The following is an 18,521-nucleotide window of genomic DNA, read 5'->3' as shown; positions in this document are numbered from 1 at the left end:
TTGCGATACGATAAGTAGTTTTTTTTTAAAAATAATTTTTTAAGTTCAAGCGATTATGACGTCAAATGGCACAGGAAGTGAAGTCATGCGCGCTTCCGCCGCGGGAGAAGCCGAAGGACGTGCAGTTGGCTACGAAGACGAAACGTAAGGCTTACCTCCTCGCATTTAACTCCTCGCGTTTCTGGAACATTAAACCTCTCATCCCTCTCGGAAATATTCGAACACCATCATTGATGTTACTTGAGGAAGATTATTAGATCGTGCTTTAACGAATCCGGCCTCCATAGTTTGTTCAAAAGGATTATTGAATTTCTAAAAAATAAAAATATCAGCGGGCTCAAAATGTCCGTAGCGAAAACAAGGCATCTTCGGCGGAAGGCTGCCCATTAGTGCCCTGTGACGTAAGCTCGTAACGTTTCAGAAGAGCGCACTTTTGCGCGTGGATTTTAAAAAATTCATTAAAAATCAATCACGGTGTTTTAAAATTTGGCGATGGTGAATTTTTTTTAGTTTTGAGGGTCAATTAACAATATCCAATAGTCAAAATATGAACATTTAATAGGTTGCAACTTTCCTATTAAACCTATCCTAAGTTATCATTTGCTTCAGTTGTGATGAGATACGTACCAGCTCTTATCACCATATCTTCTGTCTTAACTGTCTGCAGATTTTTTTAAATTATTTAATGCAAGAGAGTTTTAGGAATGTTCCTTATGTGCATTCTATGCAATGTGTAAGCGATGTAAAATGAGTTTGTTTGATGTAATAATCCAAAATAAAATCTGTATGGTAAATGGAATATGTCAGGTGCCGCTACATAAACCAAAGTTAAAGGTTAAAACGAATAGTTATTAAAAACTGATGTCACTTTTCCAATGTCCCTATTTGCCGTATATATAAAATTAAATGTAGGATACAATACTTTAAGATGTTATTATTAAATTATGATCGAACAATCTGGTGATGAACAAAATATGGACGTTTCTGCAGCAAATTGCTAGTATTCAGGAAATGAACTAATACATGGGACCAAAGTAAAAGAAGAAAAAAAAAAAATCTGTATCTTTCTCTTAGCAAATGGAAAGTTTTATTACAGTACAATCATATTACCTGTCGAGATTTTTTATTTCTGCGATGGCTCTCGATATTGGTAAGCATTGAATGTACACTCTTAATTCAAAAGAGTGAAAAAATAACTCTTAAAAAGAGTGAAATCTATTGCGGGTGCATTCATTCTTTCTGAGTGCTAGTTTTATCGAAAAAATACGCTTTACGAAAAAACCAAGATAAAACTTTTCTTTATTCGCGTGAAATTCGGAAACACTCCGTTGATGAGCGAAATATAAAAACATCCTTTAAAAGAAGGACTCAAAAACATTTTCATTGGTTCGATTCTGTCACGTGATTTTGTTTAGGGAGAATCTTCTATGCCTCCACGTTAGGCTTACCCAACGTTAGTCGCGAGTAACAAGTGGATGTCGCATTCTAAATGTCTTCATTTAATGAATTAAAACAATATTTGTTGCCGAATGAGGTTTCTGAAGGAAGTGCACAAAAACTGCATGGTAAGTGCGAAGAATTTTCTTTTTTATTAAAACTTGTAACTGTTAATATTTCTTGAACTGCTCGTATATCATTACAAATCAACCACGTGCAATGTTACGGCGAACTTTTTGCAACTTTTTCTTCCAAATGAATGAAACTTTCATCAACAATTTTATTTCGATCATCGAATCAAAAATATGACATTTGAAGCAGTCGTTACCATCTTTGGTGTGTGTGTACTGTATATATATTTTAGGCAGGTGTTACAGACCCGACCATGCGCAAATCTATCGGTCGGATACCGAATCCGCTCCCGATGGTCGGAGCTCCAACCACTGCGTATAAACTGTAAATGAAACGTGTAAAATATAATAAAAGAATCGCACTGTGTTTTGCATGTCTTATTTTTGATTATTATCGCATCATATACAAAAATTATTTGTCAAAAAACATTCGGTCTAGATTCCTTAAAAAAAATTTGAAAAAAATGATAGTTAATTTAAGAACGATCCCAGTGATGTAATATTTGTTATTTTATTATTGTGAAGAAAAAAAGAATCTTACCTAAGATGGGGGGGGGGGGAGTCTTACATACCCTTACATAGGGGGAAGGGAAGGTCAAAAATTGCCAAAATTGTCCTTACGTAATTAATGAATTGCCTCGAAGAAACAAAATTGAATTCAAACGTATCTTGTCACAATTTATGAGTGACTTTTTAAATTAATTTGAACTGATGCAACTTTTAAAACATTATTAATGTTAAAAGGCACACCAAGAATATCAATATAGAGTTTCAAAATTTTAAATCTATTTATTTGGAACTGTGTGGGTTTTTTAGTTTTATTTCAATCTTTAGATTCGGAAATGTACGTAATATTGCACGTGGGTGATTTGTAACGATGTACCAGTAGTTCAAGAAATATTACCAGTTAAAGTTTTAATAAAAAAGAAAATTCTTCGTATTTGCCATACAGTTCTTGTGCATCCTCTTTGGAAACACTAAAAACATTTTTTTTTTCATTTTTTAAATTAAAAAACTAAATTTTTTTCAAATGAAATAAGTTTTAAAAACAGTTTTAAATTCAAATACACAGCATAAGCACATGAAAACACGTTTAAAAACCTATTTCACCAAAGGAAAGTGAAATGATTTTACCTATTTTATTCTAAAAAAAGAGTGAAATAGCGGCTTTCCAAAACAGAAAGCAACCACTCATTTAGGATATTAATTTAGTCTTAAAAAGAGTGAAAAACACTTATCAAAAGGGAGTGAAATAAGCTTATCCAAAAGGAGTGAAAATAACCGCTCCGCAAAAGGAATGAAATTCACTCCTATAAGGAAAGTGCGTTTTCGACACTGGAAAGGAGTGAAAATTTACTCAGTCTGAGTTAAAATCGCTGGAATTTTTTAAGAGAGTAGGCTCGTTTAGTCTAAGACGAACTTTTTGCTTCTTTTTAAATTTGCTCTTAGGTTTTATAAAACATCGTAACTATAAAAATGTAACCTTAAATTGGTTGTCCTTAAATTCTTGTATTGTAACATGCTGTAACAATTTTGTTAGATGTCTTTTCCTTCATAAGATAACCTCTTTTGTATTGAAAAAGGGATTCCTTGTAAATTCGGAACCAGTTTATGTAGTTCTTAATAAATTTGATAATTTAGTGTTGTAATACTTTTTTTTCCAATGGGTCGTTTCCAAAATTTTAAAAGTATTTTTTTTCTAAAAGAGCATGCTTAAAAACATCGGATCCGACCATTTTTTAAGTAATTTATTTAAGTTTTATATTTTTGAAAAAGTGCTTAAATCGGTGCGCTTTCATTGTTTACACTTCAGTCGTGTGAAATCACAAATGATGAAATGCCATTCAATGTTGCCATTCACAGAACAAAATATTTAATTCGCATCTTTACTCACGTGTATTGGCAACGATAGGGTTGATAGCAAGTGTAGAGCGCAATTTTAATTCGCTGCTTGATTATCATAAGGTGGAAACGCGGTACAAAGATGCGCCATTGCATCATTTGTGATGTCATAAAGACTACGATTTGTTTGAAAAATCGGACATTTTAAAAAATTAATTAAAAAGAGACTGTTGGGAAAAGGAAAGTATTTTCTGGGTCCATGTAATTTTTTTTGCTCATTCTATCCATTTCAATGACTAAAGGCAGCACTTTTGACTGAAGTGAAACCTCCATTCTGTACGGAGGTATTTCTTTATTTCTTATGTTGGTTTAGTCGGTTTTTTCAATTTTCAATCGATTAATGCTTAAAAGTTACTATGTGAGAAAGATATAAATATCTTATCGCATAATCGATGGTGCAACTTGTAGTGTTTCACCTGTTGCCTGAATTAAGGATCGCCTTACGTTAAGCTTAAGTGCTCAGCTGCTCGTTCTATTGTTATCACATCTGAGTTAAGGTGCCAAACTATTTGCAACCGACATTTGCGATTTAAATTTTTCGCATGATGAACGCGCTGAATCCAAGCATTCTGCTATAACATAAGTTGCAGATACGATTCCAGTCATGCTAATTTTTTATCGAAAATCGTAGCAAAAAGATTACCTTTGTACAGAACAATAAACACAAAAATCAACGCTTGATTGAAATAGCGAGTAAAATTGAAGGGCTGGGGGTTAGAATGTAAAATGCGACATGATGTGAATTTTTCAGCAGGCCAATTTCCAACTCATAAAAAATATTTGTAGGACCCAGATATGTTTTTCTCCAAATGACATAACCCATTGTCATTTGGATTTCAATTTTAGTTATGAGAACTAAAAATTTTGATCGAAAAGTCACTCCTTGTGGCTTGTCACATTTCTGCTACGAGCCCTTCAATTGCAGACACGCGTTTAGGGGTTACATTTAATCTCCTTTTAATTAAAGCAAAGATGTGATTTAATGATGGAGGACAAGACCTACGACAAAAGCGATGAGACAGATGCAGGTTAAATAATTTTGAATTTGATTGAGTATGATTATCGCAGCAGTGAGTGGTATTTTCAGTCAAAATTGAAAGAAGCTTTATTCCGCGGTACGATTTCAAGTTTATTTTGTTCTTTTCTAAGTAGAGTGCAAAAAGAGCAAAATACATTTTCATGTGACTCCTACTGTCTGAGCACGGATTGTATGGAAAGACAAACATCCGTTTTTCAGCCGGAAATGGACGAATCTATTATTTTTTAGCGATGTCAGCTTTTGCAGAAGCAGAGTCTCATTCAAATGAGCGGAATACGCACATCAAATTTTTATTTTTCCCCCTTATTCACATAGATTCGTCTTATCTGGACATTCGAAAATTCCATGCAATCCGTGATTGGACAGTAATAAACTTGAATACTGAGCTTTTATCACAGTGGAACTATCAATGAATATTCACTGCCTATTTAAAAACGTGCTTCGTAGAAAAAACGCTAAAAATTTTAGTTTCGAGATCGAATGTGTCGCTTTATTTGTTAACAACTCCCTCTTTACGAAGCCGTGGCCTTATCTTGCAGTTATTTTTATTGTGCCAATATCAGCAAAAGATTCAGCAAATATCTCAATATTAATCAATATTAATCAATGGGTGTGGTACATCTGGGATGTTTCTGGCTTTGATATTATCGCTTTAAGATCATGTCTAAATGAAAAAATTGTTTTAAAATGTATCTTCGGCAAAAAAATATTACTTATTTTTTAAAAATAACTTCCCCTCTCACCCTAACTTCTGCTTCTTTGCTAGCATCAAATTAATTTCCAAAACGCTTAGCATACACTTATTTCTTACATTTTGCGCTAAGGAACCGATAAAGACAAACATAGGAACCCCCCTCCCCCTTATTTAATCTTTTATTCTTAGTACATATAAAAAAGTAAACCAATATTGATTTTTTTGCTTGTTTTGCCTATTTCGGTCTTCACAGGTTACAAGAAGAAGCCAACACACAGCCCTGGTACTCGCCCCCCGAAGCCCCAATGTTCCATGCCCAAATGCGACGAAGGATGCACCATCAACTACAAGAGCAAACCTTGTCCTTCTTGTGACTGTAAGAACAAACCGCCAGGTAACGTACGCTTACGAGTCTGCCTTTGCTTCAAGTGATGGAAAAGTAGATGACTTAACTCATTTAGAAACACAGCAGATTCAATTACCGAAACTAAAAATAATTTGCACTCACATATCCTGCAATTAATGCAAATATTATAAGCACATTAAGCTCAACGGCAGGCCGCCTTGTCTAGTGGTCAGAAGAATCTGACTGCGATGGGGAGGTCTTGGGTTCGAATCCCGGCTCGAGCACGGATGTACTTTCTCTCTCCTGTCCTTGTACGTTCTTTGTGGGAATGTATTATTGTGTTGAGAATGGTTGCCCACCCTCTAAACGGGTTCTTGGGGCCTGTGTGACTGTGGAAGTCGGATTTCACACCATATTACGAGACAGGTGGACAGAGGCGTAGGAATTATATAAAAGTAGGGGGAGCTGGGGCTCATGATACGGATCCAAGGGACAGAAGAAGTAGCGCCACCAGATTTTTTTTGTGGGTGGGAGGGGCACTTGAAAAACTTTTTTTTATTTGAAATAGTCGTAGAGCCTTCCATTTCCATCTCTCTTTCTCCCAGTATTGTTTTCAATCATATCTAATATATAAATTGTATATGGAGAGAATGAGGTGATAAAACTTCTGGTTTTTGGAAGGGGGTCGCCGGTCAGTACTCGAAGGTGAGCACGTAGAATAGGTGGGTCCTGTTGCTTCATCCCCGGAATATTTCCGAAATTTTAATTCTAGAAACGTAGTTTTAAACGATTTTTTGGTGATGTTAAGGCGAAAAAAGGTTCGAGGGCCCTTCCTGGAAATTTTTCGGAATTGATGTTTTCAAAACGCAATTACAGACCATATTTTTGACGTTAGGGAAAACGATATGACTTAGGGATTGTCCTCGATCGATTTACATCTGTTTCCCAATGTTTCAAAATTGAAGTTCCAAAAACGCAATTGAAGACAATCGTCAATGAAGGGGAAAGGTCAAATGTCAGGGAAAGGGGGAGGTTCTAGGGCTCTCTGGAAATTTTTTGAAATTGAAGTCTTAGAGAGCGTTCTTCAATGAGGTTAATGGAAAAGGTTCTTTCCCTTTAAAATTTTCGAAATTGTAGTTTTAAAAACTCATTTTTCATCCTTCTTTTGGTGATATCAGAAAGAGAAGTTTCGGGTGTCGTTCTCCGAAAATTATTCGAGATTGTAGTCTAAAAAACACGACTGTAGATCATTCTTGTTAATGTTCAGGCCCAGCAATTTTTTGAAATTGAGCCGATAATATTATATAATCTACCATATTGTTGGAGGGCATGATGTTTAGTCATGGGTTCTAGAGGAATAAAATAAGAGGAGGGTGTAAGGAGAAATAGTACGCCTGAAATGTGTTTAAATAAAATGTTCGTTGTATAGTTCAGATAAATGTTCATAAAATTACTTCAGAGAAACTATAAAATATTGTTGGTGCTTTTTTCTAACAGTAATAAGTGAAAACTAAAATTTTTAATCGTGAAAATGGATATGAAAAAGTTACCCAGAGCCTCAAACTTTTTGAGGAGTGCTCGAGCGCCCTCGTCCACGTGTATTTTTTAAGCATAAAAATATGCCTGTAAAAGACAAAAAAAAAAAAAAAAAAAAAAAAAAAAAAACCTGAATTTTGAGAAAGCAAAAAAGAAGAATAAATGTAATTTCATTCAGTCTATATGTTCAAAAAAAAAAAAATGTTTGTCTTCAATATACTCGCAATATTTAAACTGTTTTTACTATCGTAAGAGTGTTTACAATTATTAAAAGTTTTTACGCATGCCTTGTCTAGTGGTCAGAGAAGTCTGGCTGTGACAGGAGGGTCCGGGTTCGAATCCCGGATCGGGGATGGACGTAGTTTTTCTCTCCTGTCATTGTCCTTTCTTTGCGCGAATGTGTTATTGTGCTGTAAAGGGTTACCTACTCTATAAACGGGTCCTTATGGCATGTGTGTACTGTAGAATTCGGACTTTACACTAAATTACGGTACAGTTGGAAAAGTGAAACAGCGCACCCCAAATTGCCTGCCTAGTTGGCACACGACAACAACATTAAAAGTTTTAAAAAAATATTCTAATGAAGATTTCACCGATTTTGATTAGTGAGAATTTTTGTTTCTGTAGTACCTTAGAATTCTTTAAATTATATTTATCTTAGCAATTTTATAACTTCAGGAAAAAGAAAAAATCAATCTCTCAGCCCTCTCGGTTTTAAATACAACAAAAAATGGATAAATAGTTTTTTTTTTTTTTTTTTTTTTCAGTTTTTACCGTGGGATAGTTCTGGAAATTGCGTTTTTTTTTTATCACAGCAATTATATGCATCTGCAAAAATAATTTCTGGGTATGTTACTGATTGAGGTTGGTTCTTTTGGTAATATTTCCAATCAAAAATAATAAATGTAATTTTTATAGTATTTAAAAAATTGCTCGAAGTATATATGTATCTCAGCCTTTTAGTCTATGTCCCCTGACAACAGATTAGTTTTGGTTTCTAAAGATCATCGAACAATGATATTTTCGCTATCTGATCGTGTCTTTTGATCAAAACATAAAATTTAAAACCCGAAACATATGTTCATAATCCCTCGATAATTAGTTTAGGACTATTTTTTGTTCTGTAACTACATTATTTGATTTTTGGGAACTCGTTACAGAATTTTCTTTGGTCGGGGCTGAACTTTTTATGAAGAAATGAAAAAAATATAAAAGAGAAAGAAACGATGGATAAAAAAACCTAAATTTTGTTTGTAAATTGGGTTCTTTTCTTTTCTTCCTCGCATTCTGCGTTGTTTTGTTTTTTTTCTTTCGTTTTTCATTCTTTCTTTCTTTTCTTTTTCTTTTGATAATTTGAATAAACAAAAATATTGTGTGACCACTCGGTATTTTAGTTTAAATTCCGTGTCATATTTTGCAAGTTTGCTTTAATTAATGAATTTAAAAGGATTCCCTGGAGATTCCTCAGATAGCGTCCGGGAGATCAAATAACTTAAAATGAGATAACTTTCTGGAAAGTTAAAGTTGAATTAGTTGCTTACCTTAAAAACCGTTTTGATACGTGTCTAGAGCACCTTCCATAGTATTCATATTTATATGCCAAACTGACACTCACGATTATTTCTTTTTTGTGAAAGTGTGACATAAAAATGGTCTGCAAAACTATGAACATAAACTGAGCTGCAGTGTAATACACTCGCGAAAGACGAGCTCTTAGTAGGGAGGGAGGAAAACATCCCTATGCAGATAACTTGTCTTTAATACTTTTCTTTTATTCCGGGAATTGAGAGGTTTGTAAGAAAGAGGGAAACCCAAGTGTACTGACCGTACTGACCACTCCATCTCTCTCCTTCCTTTGTTGGTTATTGCGTGGAAATTCGTAGAAAAGGTAGATCGTATTTTTGGAATCAGGTTTGAGGTAGACAATGTACTGCAAAAAGCTATAGTGTGAGAATTTTTCTGGGGGAGCTGAGTCGGTGTGAAATATTATGGAGAGAGCTCAAGCTCCCCCAGCTCCCCCGCTTCCTACGCCTATGTAGGTGGAAAAGTGAAGCAGCGCACCCAAAATTGCCAGTCTGGCTGGAACCCGACAACAACAACAGTAAGCACAACGGTTAGCACGTATTTATACAGGATGTCCAGGAAAGAACTCCCTGATTTCAAGATTAAATATCTCGAAAACAAAGACAGATATTGGAATAAAATAAACGGTATTTTTATTGTGAAACTCATAAAAATTGTGTACAGAAACACAGAAATTAGTAACAAAAATTGCCGACAGGGAGCGCTGCATGCTGTAATTGCTATAGAAAGCCCATAAATAGTGCTGCGAAGGGGTTAGGCGCTTCGGCAATAAATTTCCCTCTCACAACATATACGCTAGGAATTATCATCCAACCCCTTCGCAGCACTATTTATAGGGACTTCTATAGCAATTACAGCGTGCTGCGCCCCCTGTTGGCAATTGTTGTTACTAATTTTTAGTTTCTGTACATGATTTTTATGGGTTTCACAATAAACATACCGTTTGTTATATTCCAATATCGACCTTTGTTTTTGAGATATTTAATTTTGGAATCAGGGAGTCCTTTCCTGAACACCCTGTACATCCAAGTAAAATAAAACACTAAGACTCATTTCAGCTTAAACAGCATTTATGCAACAGAGCTAGGTAAACACAATCATAGCAATTGAAAACTAGACTAAACTAACTAGCATCTGAGCGGATCCTTATAACCGAGAGAAATTATGCAAACATTCTAATAAATTCTATTCTTTAATACTATTCTAGTTAATTCTAGATGTACTGGAATTAGGTTCGAAAAACTAAAGTTATAAGTTAGGCTCGAAATGTCTGCAAGTTCGGCTACATGGTTCGATTTCTCGCCAAATTTGGTTTCAAAAATAATGATGCCAACTTGGCGATAGTTCTTAATTTTTTCGCCAAGTCCATTGACATAATACTAAATGGCAAAGTACAGAAAATCAACATGCAGGTACAACTTCAAGAGCTAAAGTAATTTTGTATGAAAATAATTGCAATAATGCCAGATTTAGCAAGGATTACTACAAATCAAGCACATAGAACATAAAAATATCGAATGTATACATAATTTGTAATAATACCTGTTGCGAAGGGGTTTTAGGTCCCTTTATGTTATTCCTACAATGTACGATAAGTTTAAATTCACAATACTGGCCGACCTATATCAACCCGACCTACCAACTGTTAGGCCTGACCTACCAATACCTGGTTCAACGTAAGAAGCAATCCTATATCTTGTAGAATGGAACACAGCAGAGGATGAGAGGCAAATACACTATTCCTTGTGTTAATTTTTGGGTTAGAATATTCTTTAAAAAAAAGAAATCTCACCTTCACGTATACAAAGTCTTTTTTCCAAAACTGTTAAAGTGTCTTGAGAACGTTTTAAAGAAAGTGACTCCGACAAAATTTAAAAAGTCAAAAGATTTCACGAATCCTATAATATTCCATAACACTTTGAACACAGAAGAAAGTACAAATTTACGTTAAGTGCGAACCAAAAACGCAATATATCATGTTTTGGTGATTCTTTTGGTTTGTCTATAACAGGTGGCAAGAAGCCCACACACGGCCCTGGTACTCGCCCCCCGAAGCCCCACTGTTCCATGCCCAAATGCGACGAAGGATGCACCATCAACTTCAAGAGCAAACCTTGTCCTTCTTGTGACTGCAAGCACAAACCACCAGGTAGGAATCCTTCTCTTATTGCAAGTGAACTTTATATATGTCTTCGTGTTCTTCAATGGCGCATCTAGCTTTAACACATTGACTGCTAGTCCTCCAGAATTATGTTGTATGCGCTAGAGACGAGATAACTCGTCCTCTAGCCAACACGTTGCTATATTTTTTCAGCGGGTTCCATTGGATTTCCTGGCTGTTCTGCCGCGCATAGACGAACATTTAGACAAGGTTCAAAAAGAGAACACAAGATCGGGTCTCTACTGCGTTTGCTAGGAAAACATTTTCTGATGCAAGGAGGCGTGCGCGCGATCAAACGAGATAGCGCGTGAGTTTTTTTGTGCTGTAGTCTGTGAGTAAATAAAAACGTAAAATGAGCAATCGTAAGTATATGTCTTACATATGAGGCCCCTAGTTTCAAAACCGGATACTTGTAGAAAACCAAATTTTACAGGAGACGTAAAAGTCCGGTTTTGAAACTGAGGCAGACCTTCCCGCCCCATTTCAAGGGGGAAAGAAGCGGTTTTTGAACCTAATATTGAGCAGGCAAATAGGCCTTATGATTCTCTACAAGATTAACAAAAAAAAAAAAAAGAAAATCGAATTTTTGCAAGTATCCGGTTTTGAAACTAGAGGCCTTATATGTAAGTATATGTAAGAAAATGCGTCGTCTGCCATTCTCTGAACATTCGAAAAGAATTGCGTTATCAATGCAAAACATGAGAGTCTAAACCTACCTTATGTGTTGTCCCTTGCTTTGAAAATTATCAGTGCGGAAATTTTTTAGAAAAAAATATATAGAATTTGCTTTGTATGCTGTATTATTCATAAAAAAGTCCAATAAAACTGTTTTCCTTGAAATTGTTTCAAATAATTAGCTTAGCGCAAGGAGTCCATATATAGGCTGTCGACGACGCAGTCAATGTGTTAAATTTGTAGGATGGGGTGTCGTAATAGGGAAGTTGCAACCTATTAAATGTTCATATTTTGGCTATTGGATATTGTTAATTGACCCTCAAAACTAAAAAATTCACCATCGCCGAATTTTAAAACACTGTGGTTGATTTTTAATGAATTTTTAAAAATCCACGCGCAAAAGTGCGCGCTTCTGAAACGTCACGAGCCTACGTCACAGGGCGCGAATGGGCAGCCTTCCGCCGAAGATCCCTTGTTTTCGCTAGGAACATTTTGGGCGCGCTGATATTTTTATTTTTTAGAAATTCAATAATCCTTTTGAACACACTATGGAGGCCGGATTCGTTAAAGCACAATCTAAATAATCTTCCTCAAGTAACACCAATGAGATATTCGAATATTTTCGAGAGGATGAGAGGTTTAATGTTCCAGAAACGCGAGGAGTTAAATGCGAGGAGAAAGCGTTTTACGTTTCGTCTTCGAAGTCGAATGCGTGACCTTCGCTTCTCCCCTATCGGAAGAGGGGATGACGTTACTTCCTATGCCATTTGACGTCACAAGCGCTTGAACTTTAAAAATTAATTTAAAAAAAAAACTACTTATCGTATCGCAAAAATTTTTTCACCTATGATGTTCATACATGTTACTCTATCATATAAAAATAAAATTGAGAAATCGAAAACTTCCCTATTGTCGTTCGGGGCATACGGAGGGGCGGAGATTGCACTATCAAAACAGGTTGAAACATTTAGTTAGTTTAAAGGTGACAAAGTGAAATTTAAAAGCTTGTCATACACATTGTTGATCAAAGATGTCTTTTGTGAAAACGCCACAACTTCGTCAATAATTCATCGGACTTCATATGTTCGCTGAATTATTGACGAAGTTATGACGTTTTCATCATTTTAAAGATTCTTTTCTCCGCTTTCGGCCAAAAATAAAGAGGCAACTAAAATTGTGGTCTTTTCCCGAAAACATCGTTTTTTCCTATTTTTTTTCACTAAGCATTGAATCCTCCCTCCCCCTTTCTTTGTGAGTGCTTTCTTAATAAAAGTAACGCACAATTTTATTTTATTTTTCGCAGCCTTTTCGGCGGAAAATAAACAAACAGTTCGCATTGTGGCTCTTTTAAGAAATATTACCATTGAAGAAATTCGGATTTTTGAATTACCGCTGTCAAGAGTGAATGCTAGTTCTAAATGAATTCTTCATTTGAATTTCTTTAGTTTAAAGAATTCTTAGGTCAAATATGATAAAAAAAAAAAAAGTCAGGTATAAGTACTGCATCTAAGCATTTAAATTTAAGTAATAAAAAAAAGTGAAAAAACATCATGAAATTGCCCCCCCCCCCCAAAAAAAAGATACTAGTTTTATTTGGGAAACGCAAAAAATCTTCCAGTTTCAATACCGTTCCGGTAAGTAACTTTTAAAGCATATAGACCAGACAAAATTCAGAAATCGAAAAATTGTACGTGTCCATTACTTTACTTCATTACAGTGAACTCTCGATAACTCGAAGTCCCTAGGGACCGGCTAAAACGTTCGAGTGTTTGGTAGTTCAAGTTATGGGAAGTTTCCACAACAGTCTCAAGAGTTTGGGACCCAATCAAAGCTTCGAGATAAAGGATTTATCTGGTTATTTACAAATTTTAGATTATGTGAAATTCTTAATAATAACGATAATAATAGTAATTAAAATAATAATTAACAAAATGAAATGCTATCAGTTATGCCAGACGTATCTATAAATTAATAAGAAATGCTTCACTTGGATAAAATCAGATTCTTTGCTAATTTGATACAATTTAAAATTACAACTAAATTGAAACCTTATAAAAAAAAATTTTATAACCTCAAAGGCATTCGTGTTTCCCTGAAACATAATTAATAACTAATATAAATGGCATTTTTGTTAGATAAATATTCCATTTCATTACAATTAATTTTCTTTCGGCTGGCTAAAGTTGAAAGAAAATATAACAATGGTAAAAAGAATGATTTCATTCACTTACACTGTTAAAACTAAAAGTTGCATTGTGCACCTTTCAGGGGTGAAATGCTTGTAGCATCAGCGGCACCCAATACGGAACCGAAATGGCACCTTTTACCAGGGTGAAAAAAAAAGGAACATTTTAAAAAATAGGCAGCGGGGGTGAAAAGAAGGAACCTTCGGAGAGAAAAATGGCGCTCATACTGATTCCTACTGTAGATCCTCCTCCCCCCTCCCCCGTTTTTTAATACAGTTGTGTAGTTTGTTTTTCTTTTTTTTTATTGTTTTGATTCATGATATTCTAAGTTTTGGACATTTTTCAAATTGAATTGCATTCTGGAAATGATTAAAATTACGGATATTACAATTACGGAAAAATAAAATCGTTTCATAAACGTTCAAAATTTCAATAAAGAGCAATAAAATAAAATGCACATGAAGCTTTTCGACAGTTCAAAACCAAAAGAAATTTCTAACGCTATATTTAGGGGCCATTCATTAATTACGCAAGGGTCTCGAGGAGGAATATTGTTGGGATTTACTAGAGGGTGGGAGGGGGGTCAGACCCATTCTTACGTAATATTTTCCAAGTCGATATTTTATTTTAGAAATCGCGCGGTCAATTGGTTTGGCAGGGATCATAATTCATTTGCTTCTGAAAGGTAAAAAACTTATTGGGCTGAGCTGTTTTCTACTTGTTTTTCAAAGAATGAATAGGGTAAAAAATTTGTAAAAGAATCGCACTGTGTATGGCATGTCTTATTTTTAATCCCTTCAGTCGGAATTCTGAAATATTGGACCAAAAATGTTGATATTTGGTACACAGTGTACTATGGTAAAGGGTATCTTATAGACAAAATTTTGAGTTTGTAAGAGAAAAATTAAAAGAGTTAGGGCACATCCAATATTCCGGACTTATATTTTTGAAATCAATATTTCATATACAAAAACGATAAAATACCGAACAAACTTCATTATAAAATGTTTCACAAACAATTATAAAACATAATATAAGTGTTTGAAACGATTAATTAAAGATTATATCTTTTAAAAAAAATCAGGTAAAAAAACCTCGCTTTTCAGATGAAAATCCATGGTTGGAAAAATGAGCACTCTCTACCTCTCAATCCTTATATGACAGTGTTGTCAATCCCAAAGCGAAAAATTATTTCACAGATTATAATAAGCAGAATACAAAGAGTCAACTACAAAAAAAAAAAATCAACTAATTAAATCAATTATTAAATGATTAGCAGCTGTTTAAAGTGTATGTCCGGTATACCGGACACCAGGTCTGAAGGTGTTAATTAGTGTCGCATCATGTACTAAAAATATTTGTCGAGAAAACATTCAGTCTAGATTCCTTTTAGTAAATATTGCTTTCCATCAAAATATTTTTAAAAATATTTAATAATAGTGAATTAAAAAGGATTCCAGTGATGTAAGATTCGTTATTTTATTAAATTGAAAAACGAAATGGAATCTTACGTAAGATAGGGGGGTGGGTGAAGAATCTTACCCTTACATGGGGGGAGGGAGGTCAAAGATAGCCAAAATCATCTTTACGTAATTGGATGCCCCATTTGCCAAATTTATTAACTCCATGAAACAAAAAGTCGAGAAACGTGATGAAGAAGATAGTAAGATAAATAAATACCTTTGTGCTGATCAGTAAAGTAAGAGAAACAACGTTAAAAAAAACACACAAATTTGCCAGTTACAGCACACGTGTTTCGGCGCTACGGGGAACGCCTTTTTCAATGCAAAAAGTAATGAGCTTATGGATGAAAAGACATCCGACAAAAGCCAAGAGCAGATAAGCACGCAGCTTAAAAGATAAAAATAGCGGATTAGCCAAACACCAATGAGAAAATTACAAACCGATCAGGAACCAATAGGAATGCAAGCAAAGGCCAAGAGCTTTCTCTTACGTACGGAACCCAGAAAGAAAGAATTCAATTGGACAAAGATTAAGCCGAAGCGTAAACAAAAAGACTGGCAAATTTGTGCTTTTTTAATGAAGAAGATAGTGTTATCCATAGGAGTGAATGGGCCCTCGCGTAACATTTTCTGCCATCACAGGATCAGAAATGTACTGAACTAAAACTTTAATATAAATCCACAAGCTAAGCATTGATTAAGCACTATTAAAGCAGAAATGAGGATTTTTTTTCAAAAAGTGGAGTTAATCGCTTTGGCAACTGAGGCATCCAATTAATGAATGGCCCCTTATGCCATCGGCTTCACAAAATGACACCATTGAGATATTAAGCGCTAACAGGAAATGACTCAAACACTTGAATGAAAAAGCAAAAAAAAAAAAAAATATATTAATTTGAATTTTTTGCATCTAGAATTCAAATTATGTTTTTCGCAATCACGAGTGTGTGTGTGTGTTTGTGTAGGCGCATGTGCGTGTGTTTGTGTAGGCGCATGTGTGTGGGTGTGTATGTATGCATGTGTGTACGTGTTGTGTATGCAGTGTTGTGTGTGTACGCGTGTGTGTGTGTGTGTAGGCGTTCGTGTGTGTGTGTATGTAGGCATATGTGTTTGTGTCTGTGTGCAGGCATGAGTGTATGTATGTGTATATGTGTGTGTGTATAGGAGTGTGTGCGTGTGTGTGTGCGCAGGCATGAGTGTGTGTGTAGGATATGGACGCAACATGGAGACGGTTTTCGCAAGAGGAGCAGCATCGTGAGGCCGGTCGACACGACGGTGGTGCTGGCAGAGGGTGCTGGTGGGAAAATAAAATCATAGGAATTCAAAACAGTCAAATGAGAACAATAAGCAATCGTGATTTCTCAAAAAAAAAAAAAAAAAAAGCTCGGCAGAGAGTTTTTTTTTTCAGCTTGTTTTTTTCGCTTGCTCTTCTGTTATATCTACGAAGCATGAGAATTAGCATTTTTGTTCAGGTTCTCACCAGTTGATTATTGCTAATCTTATTGCCGGTTATTATTTTGATGATTAAACGTTGTTTATCAAGTACTCAAGAAAATAATGACACATATTTTTAATAGCGTTTTGAATGATTACAATAAAACGGTAAACTAAACAATAGGAAGCATTAAACGTACTTTTAAACACTTTTAACTATGTTTGAAAGCTCTAAAAGCTACAAAGTGATCAAAAGCTGTACTTTCTTGTTATTCTGGAGATTAATCCTTGAAAAGTTGAGTTTTAATCCCATATTGTACTTCATTCAATGTAAAAGTCGCATCGTTATTGCAACCTATCCTTCGTCCGCCATATTGAATTGGTTGAATGTATGTCAAAGCCAAAACGCATGAGCAAGCGGGTCGTTCTGCGGTTGCGTGATCTTTTGGCACCCTTACTCAATTTCCTGGCCAGCATAGCACCCTTGGGCACCATGCTTTCACCTTAGGGGGAATATTCACTCGGCTGGAACTTGTAGTTCTAACAGTGTATGGGTTTGATACACATTAGTCATCACATCAAAAAGACTCTATCATCCAAGGTGCACATCGCTATTCAGATATGTACCTTCAGAAATTAAAGGTCTGTCCAATCTGTACAGGCTTTTAACTCTATAAAAAAAAATCCATATTCACTGTGACTGAGCATACAAGCAGTCTTGGGCTGATTAGTATTAATAGAAATATATATGTTTAGTTGGAAAAAAAAAACCAGATACAGTGTGTTAGTTAAGGCTCATTCTCTTAATTTACTGTTAACAGGAGGAAAGAAGCCTACTCATGGCCCTGGAAAGAAGCCTACTCATGGTCCTGGAACGAAGCCTACACATCATCCTGGAAAGAAACCAACTCACGGCCCCGGAAAGAAGCCTACCCATGGCCCTGGAAAGAAACCTACTCATCGTCCCGGAAAGAAGCCAACTCACGGCCCCGGAAAGAAGCCTACCCATGGTCCCGGAAAGAAGCCAACTCACGGCCCCGGAAAGAAGCCTACCCATGGTCCTGGAAAGAAGCCTACCCATGGCCCTGGAAAGAAGCCTACCCATGGCCCTGGAAAGAAACCAACTCACGGCCCCGGTAAGAAGCCAACACATGGCCCTGCTACTCGGCCCCCGAAGCACTGTTCCATGCCTAAATGTGATGAAGGATGCACCATCGACTACAAGAGCAAACCTTGTCCTTCTTGTGACTGCAGAAACAAGTCGCCAGGTAGGATTCAATAATTGTTTGCTATCGCTTACAACAAGCCCTGTTTTAACGAGAACTCTGACTTAGTGAGGAAATCAAAAACTTGGTTGGTAAAATGGTAAGTCTGTGGGAGCATAACTCGCTTTAAAAGAGCTCACCCCGCTTAAAGCGAGCAATATTATTGTCATTCATAAATTTTCTGTTGATATTCTAATCAGAAAAAATTATTTTATTTTTGGAAAATTAAATTAACATTTTGAATTTAACCGAAAGAGTTGAGAGATAAGACATTAATCCTAAAACAAGCGATAACGCCGCCTTTTTTTTTTTTTTTTTGAAATTATGGAGTAGAGGAGTATTTAAGAATTATATATTTGTTGAAGCGAATGTTATCATTTATTAAATATACTTCCGGGGGGGGGGGAGGATATTGTAGCTCAAAATCAAGCTCATGCAGATTAAAAAAAAAATAATGAAAGTAATCACAATAGCGACAAATATAAAGAATTTTAAGTTTAACAATTTTCGACTATTCAATGGCTTCTAAAATGCAGAAAACTATTTTGAAGCCACGTATGCAGTAACCAATTCCTTTGGTGCTGTGGAGAAATATAAAAATAACAAAGCAAGCATGTATAAATTTTTATGATTTTGTTCTCGAATCCGTTTTTTACGAGCACTCGGGT

At 35.5% G+C, this 18,521-nt stretch overlaps 1 protein-coding gene across 1 annotated transcript in view; it reads left to right on the top strand.

Moving 5' to 3' along the window:
* The window catches only part of LOC129224153 (SCO-spondin-like), a 63,475-nt gene that overhangs the window by 15,014 nt on the left and 29,940 nt on the right, over window positions 1-18,521 (top strand). Inside the window, exons 5-7 of the mRNA XM_054858569.1 lie at window positions 5,457-5,597; window positions 10,681-10,818; window positions 17,410-17,856. Of these exons, the coding sequence (XP_054714544.1) occupies window positions 5,457-5,597; window positions 10,681-10,818; window positions 17,410-17,856 (726 nt within the window). The remainder of the gene's footprint in view (window positions 1-5,456; window positions 5,598-10,680; window positions 10,819-17,409; window positions 17,857-18,521) is intronic.

This window comes from Uloborus diversus, chromosome 6 (genome assembly GCF_026930045.1).
Source record: "Uloborus diversus isolate 005 chromosome 6, Udiv.v.3.1, whole genome shotgun sequence".
Taxonomy (NCBI): domain Eukaryota; kingdom Metazoa; phylum Arthropoda; class Arachnida; order Araneae; family Uloboridae; genus Uloborus; species Uloborus diversus.
The sequence above is the reverse complement of the archived record's forward strand: the minus strand, read 5'-3'. Positions and strand labels throughout refer to the sequence as shown.